This window comes from Chaetodon trifascialis, chromosome 10, assembly GCF_039877785.1.
Source record: "Chaetodon trifascialis isolate fChaTrf1 chromosome 10, fChaTrf1.hap1, whole genome shotgun sequence".
NCBI lineage: Eukaryota > Metazoa > Chordata > Actinopteri > Chaetodontiformes > Chaetodontidae > Chaetodon > Chaetodon trifascialis.
Genome location: NC_092065.1, coordinates 7,263,588 through 7,280,517, shown reverse-complemented (window position 1 = coordinate 7,280,517; position 16,930 = coordinate 7,263,588). Strand labels below are relative to the sequence as shown.

Genomic DNA, 16,930 nt, shown 5'->3' with positions numbered 1-16,930 from the left:
GAACGTCATTTAATTGTACCCCGGACTGCATTTTGCTTACACAGAACAAGACTTTTCCCTTTTCAAACCAATTCACTCAACAGTGATCAAGACAGCTACACTCTGTGAGCAGTCGAGATGAGCCAAGGAAAGGGGGAGAAACTTTTGGCACAGTCAGGGCTATCCATCCATGAATACAGCGTCCTCTTATGAACTCTTTTGCTCCTCTACAACACTGTTGGAGAAAAAAAATAAAAGGTGGGTTCATTATTATAGCTTATAGCTTCTTGTGTGCACCCTCAGTCACATAAAAATGTGCTAAATAAATGCTCATCTTGGAGATTTCTTCTCCATTACATTAAAATTACACCAACCTACAAACAAGCTGATAAAACTTTACCGCAAGAAAACTATATGTACAGTGGGTGTATGTAGTGTTATCCGTCCAATTCATTTAATTTTTCAATCCAACTGCATTAGATGAGTCTGAAGTACAGAAGTTTTGTGAACCAGGACAAAGACCGGTTTGGCAGTACAGCAGAGGCATAGTTTTCCCTGATGTTACATCATATATACAACCAGCTGTAGGGTTGATCGATTAATAATTAATTACAATTACAAATTAAAAAGATACAAAGCGCACATCTGCTAGGTTGTCTGCTGTGTGTCTGACTGGTTTGGTCTCAGCAGGACCACTGATTTCAAGTACCAGTCTTTGTCGATGAAGTGACATGAAACTGTGATGTAACTCTGCCCTTAACACAGCCCAGCAGTCAGTGTTATAGCCACCTTAACTGCAGAGAGTAAATGCACTTTAAGCTCGTCTGTCGTTTCTTTGTATTGCTTCTCAATGCTGGTAGTAAGTGTATGTGTTGAGGGTGTGATAGCCTGGTTCAGTGTAGTTAAATAGCTCACAAAATCCCTCACCGTCCACCACATTTACAGGCATCATGTCTTTTTCCACCATAGAGCCAAGCATCTGAGTTATTCCCTCTGTGTGCACATCACTATATTAATGATTAATCATTAACATCCCCACATCTGTTCTCCAAGTCAATATAACAGGTCTGCCATTAATTCTACCTTATGTAAAATGATAACATTCAGTTTTTTATCTTCATTGTCACAAATGTGTAAATTCAGGTATATGTGTATCACTGAGGTCAGAGTTAAAGGTGCTGCTGTACTGGACGCATTTTATTGAGAGGTGTTTCTAACTTCTGTCTATATAAATGTCCACACATGAGGGAGGCAGAATATTAGAAACACCTCTAAATATAATGCAGCCCAGTACATCATCATTATGACCTCAATGCTAAAACATACAATTTATGACTGTCAAACAACCTGAACATAATATGCATCATCATAGCAGACTATATGGCAGAGCAGTTGTACTGGATTGCATTAGATTGTATAGTTGTATCTACTAAGTCTAAATATCCATAATGAATAAAGACTATAAAATGGCTGATGGTTTACATACATCTGGAAGTCTCTTAGGGAGGGAGGGGGGTCGCAACCCAGATATGCCTCATTGATGAAACAGTACTGCAGTAGAGCCCTGAAGCATGGATCCTAGAAAGACATGAACTCATTTAAAGTACTTAAAAACAGACAACGGTATTTTAAAATCTGTGATCAAAGAGTATTATGTCACTTACCCTAATGAGAATGTGGGGGTTTCCAACAATTATGAGCAAGGCTTTGGGGCGAGTGATGGCCACATTGAAGCGTTTAGGATTGGCCAGAAAGCCGAGTCCACGCTGCAAATCATTGCTCGCTGATTCATTAGAGCGCACCTACATTTTAAGAGAATGAAAATAACTGAGTAACCGCCAAAATCGGGAATAAACTACGGGAAGGTTATTGATGTCTGTGTTCCACAGACCACAACACTGTCTGCTTTAATAATAGTAAAAACAAAAATATAATAATAATAATAATAATAATAATGATGATGATGATGTGGTGTCTTTATTGTAGTAAAAGTGCCATGTTGGGGTTTTTATTTATTCATCAAAGAGTTAATGTGTCATTTTGTGATTACTGAATGATATAAAAAATATAATAATATAATATAATAATTCAGAATTGGAGATATTATTGTAAAAATGTGACAATAATGTAAACTTAAAATTGTTTCATCTCACATCAAAGTGTGTTACTCAGTCTTACTGACACGTTCTACAAGTAACCAAAGCAACAAGTGATGCATCCTGATCACTGCTGAACATGACGTCAAGGTGCTCTTATCAAAATCCAGCTTCAAGACAAATAAAATGGGTGGTAAGTTTAGAAAGGCCATCTCTCCATCAAGTGGCTAATGGTAAACTGTTTTTGAAGTCTGCTAAAAGGATAACAGAATTTAGCCATTTCACTGGCTAAAACATCAGTTGCCATCCTGCACATAAACAAAAACTGCTGATATGATAAATAAGAACCGTTTTGCTTTTAGTTAGCTGAAATTCAAATGAATCTTTTATAAATTAATTATTTAGAACCAATCCAAATCTATTTTTATGCCTTGGTAAAAATGTGTGAATGAAATTTTAATGGATGTGAACATCTTTCTCACGCATCAATTGGCAGTAGAAGGTCGAAGAACAACAGTGATTGCTCCCTTGTTTGTCTTTACCTCCCCAGTCACCAGGCCCCAGCCCTATTTAATGTCTTTCATACAGTTTGAAGAGAAAAAAAGGGGCAAACAGACAATTCAATAACCTGAAACATCGTAAGACACCCTAGGAGGCTGCAGAAGACAGCTGAAGCCATTTCATTTCTCAAACTCTGCAAACGCTTGTGGAGTTAGATGGGAAGCAAGCAGCGATAAAGGCAAAAGAAAATGATGATATGTTTGAGTGATATCAATAAAAAAAAACACATATTAGGGTTCAAACACCTTCTGTTCCACTGACGCTGTTGAGATCTCCTGCCCTCAATTTATCAGGATCTCAGAAACTGCAGTACCTCTAATACATTGACCAACTCAGCCAAGAAAAACTACATTAACTGACCACATGGTGGTACTATAAAACAATCTCGATTTGGTCAGTAACTGCTGAACGGATCCAGAGAGAAATTTCTCAGAGCACAACACATCTTTCTGTGTCGGTCAACCTAGTCTTATCAGCCTTCAGCACATGTCTGGACTGAGACATATATAGACTATATTTAGCCGGATATTTGATGCACAACAGAAACAAAATTTTCTGTACTGCTGTACAGAATCAACACTAAAACACACAAAGCAGATGCCATTTAAAATCAAACAATGTACAGCTCATTTAAGAGAAAGTAAACTCTAATGTTTGTAACCGCTATTTCCCAAATTCTGTTTCTGCCTACCGTAGAGACAATGATGACCAGGAACTCCTGCCCTTGGAACTCCTCCACAGAGCCCACTTTGATGTCAGACAGGCCCACCTTAGCCAGCAGCACTCGAATCTTCTCACACTGGAGGGTAATAAGAAAACAAGGACACGACTGGGTTACAATATGCAAAGCCACTCAAACATGTAGAGGACAGTTAAACTCCTTGGAGCTGAATGTGACTTAGCTTTCCCCCCTCCTCCTCCTCCACTAGGATGGAAAAAGAAAGGAGATCACTCATGCAACTTGAAGTGTTTTAAAGCTCTGATATGAGACCTAACTTCGACAAAGTACAATAAACAAACAGGTAACAGATTAACTGTCTTACTTGTTTCTTGTAGGGAGCAATGACGCCGATGTCAGAGGCATCCACAGGGTTGTAGAGCTTCTTGGCCAGCTGGCAGCAGTAGAGCATCACCTGTACAGCTTCCACTGGGTTGAACCATGATGGGTTGTTACCCTCCCTCATTTCTGTGCCCTGGAAGAGCAAAATCCCTGGAATAAATATGGCCGCTGAACATCCCAGTTATTTGAAGTGACAAGCATAACAAGGACTACATTTTTCAAATGGAACTAATACATTTACAATTTGGAACACAAAATAGGCCTCATTAGGTTCCACAGTAGAACAGACTCGCAAGAGTGCAGCCATATTTCTAACAATTCTTCATACGTCTGACGACCACTCACCCTAACTCCATGGAACATGAGTGGGAAGCCTTTTTTGGGCAGGCTTTTCCACTCGCTGAGAGAGTCTACCGTGGCCCTGGCAGCTTTAAAACACAGTTCACCTTGGTAGAAGAGCTTGGAGGGCAGCGTGAGCAAGGCCTCATGAGAACGGTAGTTGTAGACCAGCTTAGTCACCTGTAAAAGAAAGACACAACCTTTGTCATCATCATGTATACTGTAGTGCAGTGCATAAAAGTATTCTTCAATAAACACCTCCATGATGTATTATTTGTGTTACTCTTGTTCCACTGGCTAACTAGTGCTAATAAGCGCATTTAAAAAAATCTTTATACCGATGTACAATGATTTCCCAAAACAGAAATAAATATGATACACACAGCATCAGCGGCCATGTAGCACAGCACATAAAACATTATGATTATCTTCATTAATGTCAGAGTGATACTTGCCCCAACTGAACACAACAAAATTACTAAAAACAAAATAGACTTTGTATGCAGTGCACCAACTAGCTTAGGGTTGTATCCTTGGTCCTGTCTGGAGTACAGCGGGTTGGCCATCAGCCTCTCCAACAAAGACACTCCCAGGCCAAAGGCAGCGGCCAGCTTGGACTTCACGACTGGACCCAACTGACAGGGGTCTCCAGCCAACACTATCTAAGCGGGTGAGGGGGAAAAAGGCATTATTAATCAATGGTGGAAATATCTTTTAATAACACTAATAGAGTAGAATTCAGTACCATTCTTGAGGCTCACTGTTTTAATGAGTTTTCCTACAAAATTACTTTTTTTTTTTTTTTTTTGAGAACTGTTCACCTGATTAACCAAGCTTATACGAGCTTATATACTGACCTGTCCATCACTCTCTGATACAAAGCTCAAGGGGATCAGGGACTCTGGTTCTGTAGCCTGGCCGGCTTCATCCAGAAAAACATGGGTAAAATGTCCCAATCTGAGGAACAAATGCACAGATGGTGAACTCTTGGTGAAGTCAGAAGTACAGAGAAAAGCTGCTCATTTAAACTATTCAAACTACATTTAAACTGCAGCTCAGGCCTTACTGTATTCCTATATTATGGAACATGCCAGCACTGGAGCAGGTGCTGACCACAATCCTGTGAAAAGAGGCTTGACGGATGTCCTCTCCTGCTCTCGAGTACAGTCTCAGCACTTCTGGGATGGACTAAGAATAAAACAGTCACATCAACATGGCATGTACATTTTAGATGATAAAGCAATGTACTAAAAGGTAGATGCAGACAAAGCAGTTTATCACAACCTCATCTATTATTTAAAAGGACTACTGACAAGTGCACCGCCCAACACTATGGCAAATGGCGTTGGCATCTGTACAGACCTCACTGCAAAGAGGAGAATGACATTTTCCCTTTGATCATACACACTGTAAATTCAGCGTATGCTGGCCCAAAAAATGCACTGTGAATTTCTGTTCCCTGATGCCGTGCGGTACCTCTTCGCGCCTACACGATGCATTGACACGGGCCAAACTTGCAGCATGCAGAAAGCCACTGTGATGCAGGCGGACGCAGATGAGATCAGCAGCACTGTTGGAAGGAGCACATACAAGTACCCGACTACCAGGCAGATAGTGGTAAACCTAGAGATGGAAAGACTTCATGAAGTCACACACGCACATGCTGTGTTATTAGTGAAATTACTGGAGCCAAAAACACAAGAGTCTTAAATTTAGGGACCAATAAAACAATACATTAAGTCATTAATTAAATGTTTTTGTTTCAAAATCAGATAGTATGTGTTTATGGGTTCGTACTTGTAGTATGGCCTCTATGAGGGTGATGGTTTTTCCGGTGCCTGGAGGTCCAAACAGCACATAAGGAGTGGGCCGACACTCCCCTGCCAGGATCCTCTTTACTGCCTCTCTCTGAGGGGGGTTCAGGTCTGGGTTGAAGAACTGGCCTTTGCGGAGGATGGGTTTGGATGGTAGACTAGAATCTAGAAGTGATTATACATCGATGTGCTCAGTGTTATCTGATATGTACAAAGCCAGTGTCAAATCAAAAACTGAGTAAGTGTACCTTTAGTCTGTGTGGCCTTTGACTTCATGTCAATGGAAATGCTTGATGACTTTCCATTTTCCCTGGCTGCATCCTGGTATTCAGATATGATTTCACTTAATAAAAACAAGACTTAATGACATTAATATCTTTTATTTTTGTTTCTTTCACCTCACTGAGTTCCATTGTTTTCTTTTGGTCTGGCTCCTCTAGCCACTCTTCTGTCCACTGAGGTGTCTTAAGAGTCACTCTAGAGGGGAAGAGAACTGCGCAACAATGAGAAAATAGCAATTTAAATCTTACTACACTACTTTTAAAATTAACCATCATCAGGAGAATTAAAATGTGACATTTAATTCCCCGGAGGCGTTTCTATTTTCCCTCACAATGGTAAACAAAAATGATTAAACACAGTACAAACGGCACCCTCTGGAGCAGATTGTGTGGCAGTGTCACTGTGTGTCCTCCCACTAAAGGATGGGTTTTCAATATTGTGCATCAGTTTGCTGTTAACCACATCTTCTCTCTTTTCTGAGAATTTAAGTTCTACTAGAATTTGATGATTACCACAACATATGTTTATAAAGAATGGACTCAACTTGTTTTTCTGTTTGTTTTTTTGTATCTAATTTTCAAAGTTAATAGAGTTTTGAAATCTGTCCAGTGACGACGTAAAACATGATTATTTACAACCCTGAATGCAGAAACTTTGGAATGCTGTTTACAACACAGATAAAACTGAACACTGTCATTTGAAAACGAACTGCGTTTACTGACAACAAATTGTTCCTGAGCTCATGTTGTGATATCCTTTATACAATCATGAGCATCACAAAGTGGTGAACCTTGCCCCATTACATGTGACTGTAAGGTATAGTTGCCCTGTATGAAAATGAGAACCTTCCGTCAATATCATGTTTATAATTCCAGGATGTGCACACCGTAAAGACTTAAAACAATTTGAATATAATCTCAACTTACTCTCCCCAAACCCTTTTGTCTGGTCAAGTGCGTTGTGACACCGTCTCATTGTCAATCTGGCAACACAAGCAGTCAAATTTTGAGGTATTATTTTCGGGTGAATTACATCTGCATTTATGAAATCATAAGTGCGATATCTTTTCTGACCTGTTGTAAGAGAACTCCACATCTAGTGGCTCTCCGAGGTAGTTGCGCTGAAACTCAGAGTTCACTCTCAAACTCACATCCTCCTCATTGATCTGATGGTCAAAACAGAACATTAAATTAAATCTGAATTCAAAGAACATTTGTGTCTGATTATGAAGAACATAAAAATGCTTCAGCGTACCTCTGTGACAAAACTAACATACTCCATTACCATGCCATCACTGTGTGGTTTCCTCAATACTATTCTGTCACCTGCAGAGCAAATTTGTGAGTTTTGTCAAATTTGTGTTTGTCACACAACATGAACCTTTGCAAAAATTCGATGAACAAAGACACTCAAGGCTCCTCACCTATGTTGACAGAGGGTCTGCCTTCAGCCAACCCAAGGACCTCTAGGTGTAGGCAGGTTGCTCCTTTCTTGAGAAGGGCCCCGATGATTGTGAATTCTCTCAGTTCCCTCTCTGCTTGCAGCTCTTCCAGCCAGAGAAGGGCTGAGAAACGTGACTGCATGTTGAATGGTGACAGCGCCTGAGCAAACAGACACAGCAGGAGAAGGAAAATGTGACATTTCGGCTGATCTCTGAACACAAAATGTATCTCTTTTCTTTCTCTGACCAGAGGAAACATTAAAGGGTGAGGTAAGACACAGAACAGCTGCCACTGGAGCCAATTTTGTGTAATCTGCATCCCCTGAATAAACAATGGAGGCCCAGTTGTTTGCTCCTTGTTGAGATGCTCAGAAAGCACACATTTATATAGTAAGGAAATACTGGCAGTCCATTATCCAAAATGCTTCAACACACCACTAATTAACACTTTTATTGTGCAGGTAGCCCTAATCCAACTTTTAATCTGCTTTTATTACATTATTCTACATGACCAGGTAAACTTCATCACGGGCATGCTCACCTCTCCAAGGCAGGGCTGAACTACCAGCACGTCGCTCTGTCCCTCCACACAGTCTCTGAGAGCCTGGGGCACTTGGTATGTAGGTAGGAAGCTTGGCAACCATCGCTTAGTGAGCCTACAGGTGGTACAGTCAATTTCAAACGAGGGATGAATTAAATAATTTTTTTTTTTATAAGATATCAGACTTTGTTTTAGGTAGCAAAACAATATTGCACACAGAAGTCCATTAAATCATGTAGTTATTTTTTTTCTTTTTTTAAACCAGCAACATTGATGGAACTAATAGTTTACACTGATATTAAATGTTAGATTTATGTTTATCTTTTAACCATCCCTCCAATTATTTTATTCCATGTACAGAAAAAAATGGGTCATTATACCTTGGTGTGTCTCTTGGAGCAGAAACAGTAAACACATGAGTAGGCACCGTTGAGACTGAGCACACATCACAGGGACTGTAGGGCTCAGCGGGCTTCAGCAGGTTCTCCTCTTCACTGCCCACGGTGACCTCCAGGCGCCTCCCAATGGTGAACGAGGAAAAGTGCAGCAACAGCAGCTCAGCACAGCTTCCCAGGATCCTGAGAAATTTAGATGTACAGACAACATACTATGAAGGGTTCTACAGAGATCCTCGATACATAAATATCTGAAGCTTGCTTTACATGGCAAGACAGCGGGCCCAGACGGTGTGAGGGGCGAAGTAAAAACTTTATTCCTCCAGTTGCTTGTTATTCAAACTGGTGCCACTGCAAGAGTTAAAAAAAAAAAAAAAAGACTTACTTTGCTTGACAGGCTACTGCAACAGAAAGCCTCTCTCCAGGTGCAATATCCACCTCTTTTTCCTCCCTCCTTACACCAGGGGAATGGATAGTCTCCTTCAGCACCTTACCATTTTCTTTGTCCTCCCCTTCTACGTCACTGACTTGTTTTTGTGAAGACTCAGGGCAGTTTTCAGACTCTGAGGAGTTTTCTTGCAAAGTCTGTTGTTTCTGTCTCAGTGCTGTGGGCCCTTTGACACTAACCAGGGTGAACTGTGCTTTTGAGTCCCAGCCAGCAAAGTCACAGCACTTCAGTCTCCGGACATGTGAACCATTGTTTCTGTTGAATGACAAACACTAGTCGCTTGTGCTTCTGATGGAAACAGTCAAGAGATTTGTACCAAAAGACCTATGGTGCCAAGAGCTTTACCAAAGGTTGCAAAGACAGAAAATGACTATTACTCGTCAAATAAACGTACTTCTTAGTGACCATTGCTTTAATTTAGTTTTACACTGATAATGTGAATATTTTCCTGTCTTCATTGTCCACTTACTGTATCCAGAACACCAGCTCTCGTTTCTCCCCAATCATCACATCTCCAAACTGGCCATAGTCTGTTACATCCAGCCCCCCTTTGTTTTCAAAAATGCTCTGGAGGTTAGTCTCTGGGACAGGTGTAGCAGACACATTCACACTGCAGCAACAACAACAAAAAAAGCCATCAAAATACTGATGTGCATCAGCCAAGTGCAGATTAATCGCTCATGAAAATAATCCTTATTTTCAGCCCTATAAAGATAGAAGTCCAAACACTTTGGTTAATACCTCTGATTGCAGGGTGCCATACACAGGGCCCTCCAACAGAACAGGGACTGACTGCTCTCCACCATGACCAGGTTGACCAGATGCCCTGGCAAAGGCTGGTAGTGGGCAGGCAGCAGCAGAGAGTCCAGGCTGAAGAACACACTGTCCCCCACAACTCCATTGTTACCACACATGCTAGTTACATGCACCTGGAGACAGCAGATCAGTCAGAGGAGGGGAGGAATGAAACAGGTCATTACATTTATAACCAAACAATGTTTTAATATTATCAAATTCGATTTGACAGACATGAATTAGCTTTTAAGCATTAACATTTCAGCAGAATCAAGTGTGACGCCTTTTACTTATACAAAGTATTTAGTACTGGAAGTACTAAAAAGGGACTAAATTGTAATCAGTGTGTAAAGCCAAAAACTTTCAACAGTGCAATTACCTGGTCTAGGCGGCAAAAGCGTAAAGGGACGACAGAATGAGCCTGGGTGGTCCACTGAGTAGGATTGACAAAATACTGTGCCTGGACCCAGTCTCCTGCCATTGGCTCAAAACCTAACAAAAGGGGAGAAAATACATGTGTACAAATGTGAAAACAGGCAGGAAAGTTGACATCAGCTTTCTCCTAAGTGCTGGAAAATTTTGGTATGGTTTGGTCTGTCTAATTTACTCTGTTTCAGAGTTCACCAAAAATAAACTGTAAAAATATATGTGGTTGTTAAATTAAAAAATGCTGGACAGTTCTGGGACTGATAGACCAGTGTGGCTGGAGACAACAGAGTAAGATTACACAAAGCATCTTGGGGTGAAGAGGCTCACAACTTTAGTGTGTCAAGTACAGTGAGTACTAGTACCTTCCCAGAGACTGTCACGTGTGAAGTATGTGTTCTGGTTTATGTAGCCACCATCTCCATCAAATGATGTGACTTTGCCAATGAGAGGCCGCAGCTGCACACTGTCAGCTTCGAGACAGGTTCTTCCTTCATCCTCCCAACTATCTGCACTCTTCTCTACCTAAATGGCAGGATTAAATCAAAATCATCAAAACATCCAAAATCCTATTTCACCAAACCCCAAAAAGCACAACTTAGCTGACTCAAGGTAAATATAAGGTTTGTAAATTCATACAGCAGTGAAGAACAGGATTCTTACCCTGACAGCTTTCCATCCGCCTTGGTCACCGTCTCGTACCGCTATGCAGTTCACCAGATCGCCTTCTTTCAGTTGTATCCCACCCAACACTTGTCCACTTGTAAAGTAGACTGCATCGTCTATCATGCCATAGTCAAGGCACAGCTGGGTTACAGCACTGCCCCGCAGGTGGCGAATGTCCTCCATGCCTGACCAGCAAAAGAAATGTAAGCAAACGTTTTCTAACATTTACTAACCATTACACTGTGAGGATGTTGCATTTACCTGGTGCACCAGAGAAAACGTCTTCTCCATCCACCTCGACTGCCCTCCACAATGGAGAAACCAGCTTAGACAGCACGCGCCGCACAGCAGTAAGCATGTCTGTACAACAGCTGAAGTAGCTAGCTAACGTTAGCTCGCCACACTAAAACAAAATAGAGCAGGAGCTTAGACACCAAACATATTGATTGTACATTGGCTATTGGTTAACGGTAACATTATTCTCTACTGGCTAACATGTCCAGGAACTGAACGGAGCAAATTTTAAACATAGGAACTAATTCAAATAAAGTCATCAGCTAAACTAACGCTAGCATCGCTGTAACTTAGCTCGAGGAAATGCTAATTTATATGTTCAAAGCTAATGTTTGCGAAAAGTTGCCTTAGCTAGAACGTTAGCTTAGCGCAACGGGCGGCGTGTAGGTGAAAATAATTGGACACATTTAAGACTTGTTCAGGTTATTCTCAAATTACCGTTCTCCACACAAATATTAAACCACAGTGCACGTGTTGGGGTCAATACCCGGTTGCTGTTTCAGCCTGAATGTGAAGCGCTTCACAGGTACGTGCAGATGCGCGGGAGCGCCAGGTCTCACAGTGCACGCGTATGAGAGAGCGAGGTTCGGGCTGCTATGACAACTTCGTGAAGCTACAGGTTAAACGGCGCATCCCATAACTCACCGCCATATGTGTTGCGTTTATGTAACCGGATAGGTCCGATTATTGCAGGTAGGCTAAGGCGGAAAAAACCTAACGTGTAAAATGTAATGTAAATTTAACATATATACGAATATTCACGAATTTCTGAATTGTTATCCTTTGAAGTAAACGCTTTAGTCAAAGGTCTGGTCTTGAGGATTAAATACTTTGCATTTACAGTATAAGACCATATTAATTTGAGTTTAATTAGACTAAATGGGGGTCTTTGATAAGAGGCTTCCAATTTTTTTAGACCCTTTAGTAGTTTTAACTGCCAAGTCGAATTTGTCCTAGAGTTTCTCTGTCGTAATTATTACTTGGACGCCCACGTGAACGCTGAAAAGTGATAATTACGATAACCTCGATATCACTTGAATGTGGCACGCTATTGTGGATTGATCCCAGAGTGAGGGCGAGTCGATAGTATCGATACATAAATACACCTGACTGTTATAAAGTATCGATTCCATCTCTGTATTGGACAAAAAGCTGCTGATTATTCTTCCATTTACTGCTAAACTGTAACCGCAGAATAGCACTAACACTTCCTACAATCAAAAAAACTGCCCCATGTATTAATCCTGAATTAATACCCCTTTTCAACTGTGGTCTTTAGAAAAGCTTTTCATGTGATACCGACTGATGGCGCAAGTTTCCTGAAATGTCTCAACTGTTAGTCAAATATGCATCAGTTTCTAGATTGTTCCTCCTTTGCCATATACTCACATACAGTTGTTTGTTTTGGCCAAGCAGTTTGACATTTTATTCTGTGAGGTGACACACACCAGATAAACAGATCTGCAAGTTGTTAGCAAATAGCCATCTCCTCTGGGTACATCACCACTGTAGATTAATAGAGACTTCTATGCTGTATATCCATACAGAGAATCCGTTGTGAGCCTTTTGTTTTTGCAGAACTTGCTGGATGCAGTGCAGTATGAAATTAATCAGAAACTACAGCTATCCAGCCTGTGTTGTAGACATATTCAAGCATTAAAGTGCCATCTGTTTACTCACTAAGTGCTTCTTCTCCTTTTGCAAATGTGCTGTTTTTTTATGTTTGTTTTTGTTTTATTTTGGCACTTAATGATCTTTCCATGTCAAGAAGAAGCAGGTGGAACACTTTAGTTGGTAGATTTTATATCCGGAAGAAGACATCTACTGTACTCTCAGCAACAGCCTGCTGCACATTCTCACAGGGCCATCACATTCACACCTGCCAGGTAAAAATCAGCTGTCATCTGTCGCTTTGCTAAATTAATGACAGACTGTGCTGGTGAGTCATCAGTTTGCTGATGTGATCTGATGACATGGTGTGAAATGTTCGCCTGAGACTGTCCTCCTCTCCTTTACGCACTGTCAAAGTGAGCAACGCAGTCGTTTCAGTGGCGCTCAGTGTTATTTCAGAGTCAGATCAAGCCTTGACTCAGCCAGACAGACCTTTTGAATTTGATGGTGTTGCTGCCAAGCTGAATCCCTGCAGCCTCCGTTCTCTTACATCTTAGTTTTAGAACCATACTTCTCACTGTGTACCTACCTCGGCTGTCAAGTACATGGGTGTTTTTTATTTTGAGCGACTAGCATTAATACCAATGAACCAATGAGGCAAAGGAGTCTGAATACGCATGGATAAATCACTTCAGTGTCTTAAGTTTGTAACTCAAGACTTTAAAATATATGTCAGGCAGCGCTGCCAAGGATGCGACATGCAGTATATCACAAACTATAAACCTGTCATCTTTTTTCCTCCTGGCAGCTTCTCTGTAGATGTTAAGAGCTAGATAAATATTAGGGATGGTGCATTCTGTGTAAAGTTTCATAGCTTGATGTCACTGCATGCAGTGATATGCAAGCATACAGCCTAAGCTTAGCCTCTCGTCCTCTGTGACATCTGTTAGTGTCAGTTAAGACCTGCTGTGTGTTTGAGGACCCTGCCCCTTTATCACATGTAATATACTATATACAAGTGTAATGTAGATTTTTAAGATGTTAGAACTGACTTTTACTGCCTTTCAGGGCATTAGTCAGGATTTTAAAAACACAGAGTCCAGATTGGCCCAGCACAACCTTAGAAATGTCTGACAGGCAACCAAAAAAATCCCTGGAAAATCAAGCTAAATCTTATTTAATCTTGCATTAAATAGGTTGAAGTACAATTAAATCACATTATAATATGTTTGAACAACCCACCGCTGTCTCCCTTTCAGCTGCCAGGGCTGAACATCAGCACTGAGTACATTCAGAGTATTAATATATTCACAATGATGATCAGTACAACGGTCAAATGGTGCCTGGAAATCAATACCTACCAGTTCCTCTTTTGTAGTGTTTCACATTGAGCACTGATGAATATCCAAATGTACTGTACTGCAGACCTATGTGAACATCTCAGTCAGTGACTCAGCATTTTAAAATATTTATTATATTTTAGTAATAATTAGATCCAAGAGTGAATAATAAATGAAATCTATAAATTATTTGTACAGTTTCAGCATCGCTATTAATAATTTAAGAGATAACATGTTTGATGGGCATCGTGACAGAAGCGTACTTGCAGTAATGTAAATACTATTCAAATAACCCCTCACTTGAATACCCACTACTACAAGAGCCATATCATAGCTGCACAGAATCTTCCTTAGCAGCAGGAGTTTGCCAAGTAGAGGAGGAATTGTAGATGATTTGCAGATTTCTCATCCATGTTGGCTTAAAAATATTGGGTTTTAAGGTTCATTCTTCACCTTGGAAGCAACAGTTGATCCAACAGTCTCACCAGAAGGTCCATCTATAGCTGCTCTGGAGCTTTTGAGCATACAGTATCAGATGGTTGTTACTTTACAGTTACTGCTGCCCTAATTTTAATGCAACACTGATGTTCACTGTGATTTGCTATCTGACAAATCAATGTAAGTTGATTTCACACTGCCTGAAAGACTGGGGTGGAAAAAAATCCCACAGTCTTATAAAAAGAAAAGGTATGCTTTGGAAAACGCTCAGCAGTCAAAGAAGTATGTCTCATTTGTAGTTTATGGACGTGCAAAAAGTGGTAAAACATGTAAAAACACTGATATGGCAGAGCAGTTATGATGATTTACAGCCGCTCACAAAAAGCATTTTTATGTAGTTGCTTTAAAATGGTGTGCCTTCAGGAGACTGCGGCATGTGATAGCACATTACATTGCAAGTTTATGTATGAAGCATTTACAGTTTCCTCAGATTCTGCCCAGAGTCACACACTATGAGCTCATGTGGCGGTCATACTTTCATGTCTATCTCTGAATGAGAACAGTCTATTCATTGCATCAGCAATCAAGCTCTTTGTTGAGCATGTCATAGATTTTCTGAAGCTCTTAATGTTTTCATAGTGATTCACATGCTTCTGCTAGCGTTGTTATGACCCAACTTTTACCACAAGAGGGCAGTGGTGGCATTCTTTGTACACAAAACGGTCTTAGCTGCAGAGTGCAAGTGAGGCCAAGGGAGGAATCAGATCAGATAGTGATCTCAGAGCCTGTGTTGCTATAACCAGACAGTCTACTTACCTTGTTTAATGGCAACAAATACCACGGATGCTCAGAAATAATGTCAGCTATTGTGAGGACCACAAGGAAAAACAGATTTCATCCTTAATCAGAGAGGTTTGACATGGGCCCAGACTGCCCCTCTGTGATTAGCAGCTGAAAGACAAAAGCATAAGAGCAATGACAGTGAGGACAATCTGATCGTTGGACCGAGTTTGGCCACAGCAGGTTATCTTCTCAGGGTGCCTGTAGTTATTTAAAGAAGAGTTGGCCTCCTGCCCAGATTGCAAATGCAAATCAACATAAAAATATTCACATGCATATTTGAAATTATACAAAATGGAGGAAATAAAGTAATAAGATCAATATTTCCATGATGATGTCATCTATTCGGAATGTTTTGAGTTGCAAAAGAGAAACATCTCTACAATTTGAAACTTATTTACTTTGTTCAACATGATATTCTTCTTTTGACCAAAACAAATTAGCCATGCATTTTTAAGTGATATTGAAATCTTACAACCAAATTATATTATATGAGAGAATATTACAGCACACCTTAAAATGTTAAATACCCTAAAGTACAAAAAGGTCCCTGTTAGATCAAATGAGCACCACAGGCACTCATCCTCATAGAGTTACAGAGAGAAAATGAATCATTACCAGAATCAGTTATTAAACTTGATTAAAATTGAGTTTTTGGTGAACCATCCGTCAAACACACTTTGTTCAGGTGAGAGAAAATGTATATTTACAGCAGACTGTAGTGTTTAATTAGATTAATTAGATATTCCCATATGAGGCTGCTCTCCTTTCTCTTTCAGTAAGGTGCATGAATGTATGGAAAGCTCAGGGGGAGTGCAGGAACATTGCAATGCCAAACTCAGCCAATATTTTTGGCATCTGTCATTCATCATATTGAAATTCATTCAAAACATTGTACTGTATAACACTACAGACCTAAAATGTCATTCACAGTGTATATATTTAACATATTTTGTACTGTAGTTTCACACTGTTTTGATTTTTCCTTGACAGAAATTGACGAACCTGTAGGCAGGCCTTCTTTAAACTGTAACACAGCGACAGATTTTGCTGTCCTGAACATCAGTATGTTTTAACTATGTCTAGCTTTACTAACTTTGCAACTCAGATTGGAATTTGTCATTGTACAGTATTTTTATATAGTAGTAGAGTAGTATAAATTACTGTTAAATGTGTCACTACCTAAGAGGATCATATGTTACATACTTTTTATCAGTAGTGAAAGCCTCCCACTATTGTTTTGCCCTCACGGTTCTCCGTTCTGACATTTATCACGTCACTTCCTGCATTTTTCTTGAAGTGTGATATAATCATGGGGAGCTACCACTCCAAGCCTTTTTTATGATGTCTGCACCATTAAGCCCTTGTTTTGCACACATTTAGTAAATTAAAGGGTCTCACTTTCCTACATTCAACAGCTCCCCTACTTAACTCTTTGTGGTGTTTAAGACTTCCTTTATTAATCATCCAGCACAACACAACATTACTGCCCCATTTAGGAAGGCTTTCCTTCTGCGAACACTGAGTGTGAAATTCATTAGTTAATTATCTAATCAGGAGATGA

At 40.2% G+C, this 16,930-nt stretch overlaps 1 protein-coding gene across 1 annotated transcript; it reads right to left on the bottom strand.

The window, feature by feature from the left end:
* Positions 1-186: 186 nt before the first annotated feature.
* Positions 187-11,201, bottom strand: mov10l1 (Mov10 like RNA helicase 1). Its single transcript, XM_070972786.1, has 26 exons — positions 11,105-11,201; positions 10,841-11,028; positions 10,543-10,702; positions 10,131-10,243; positions 9,698-9,885; positions 9,426-9,566; positions 8,894-9,211; positions 8,494-8,691; positions 8,114-8,228; positions 7,555-7,732; positions 7,386-7,456; positions 7,205-7,296; positions 7,058-7,113; positions 6,248-6,342; positions 6,098-6,170; positions 5,833-6,014; positions 5,512-5,658; positions 5,102-5,223; positions 4,893-4,992; positions 4,551-4,697; positions 4,042-4,215; positions 3,680-3,829; positions 3,328-3,435; positions 1,644-1,781; positions 1,466-1,557; positions 187-214 (listed from the first exon to the last, which is right to left on the bottom strand). Exons 1-26 carry the CDS (start codon positions 11,199-11,201, stop codon positions 187-189), a joined length of 3,471 nt encoding a protein of 1,156 aa, XP_070828887.1.
* Positions 11,202-16,930: the final 5,729 nt, after the last annotated feature.

Coding starts and splice junctions, on each gene's coding strand:
- mov10l1 (XM_070972786.1), bottom strand. CDS start 11,201: ATGCTTACTGCTGTGCGGCGCGTGCTGTCTAAGCTGGTTTCTCCATTG. Junction 7,457..7,554: donor CAGACCCTCTGTCAACATAG/GTGAGGAGCCTT, acceptor TTTGCTCTGCAG/GTGACAGAATAGTATTGAGG. Junction 4,698..4,892: donor TATCAGAGAGTGATGGACAG/GTCAGTATATAA, acceptor TCACCCGCTTAG/ATAGTGTTGGCTGGAGACCC.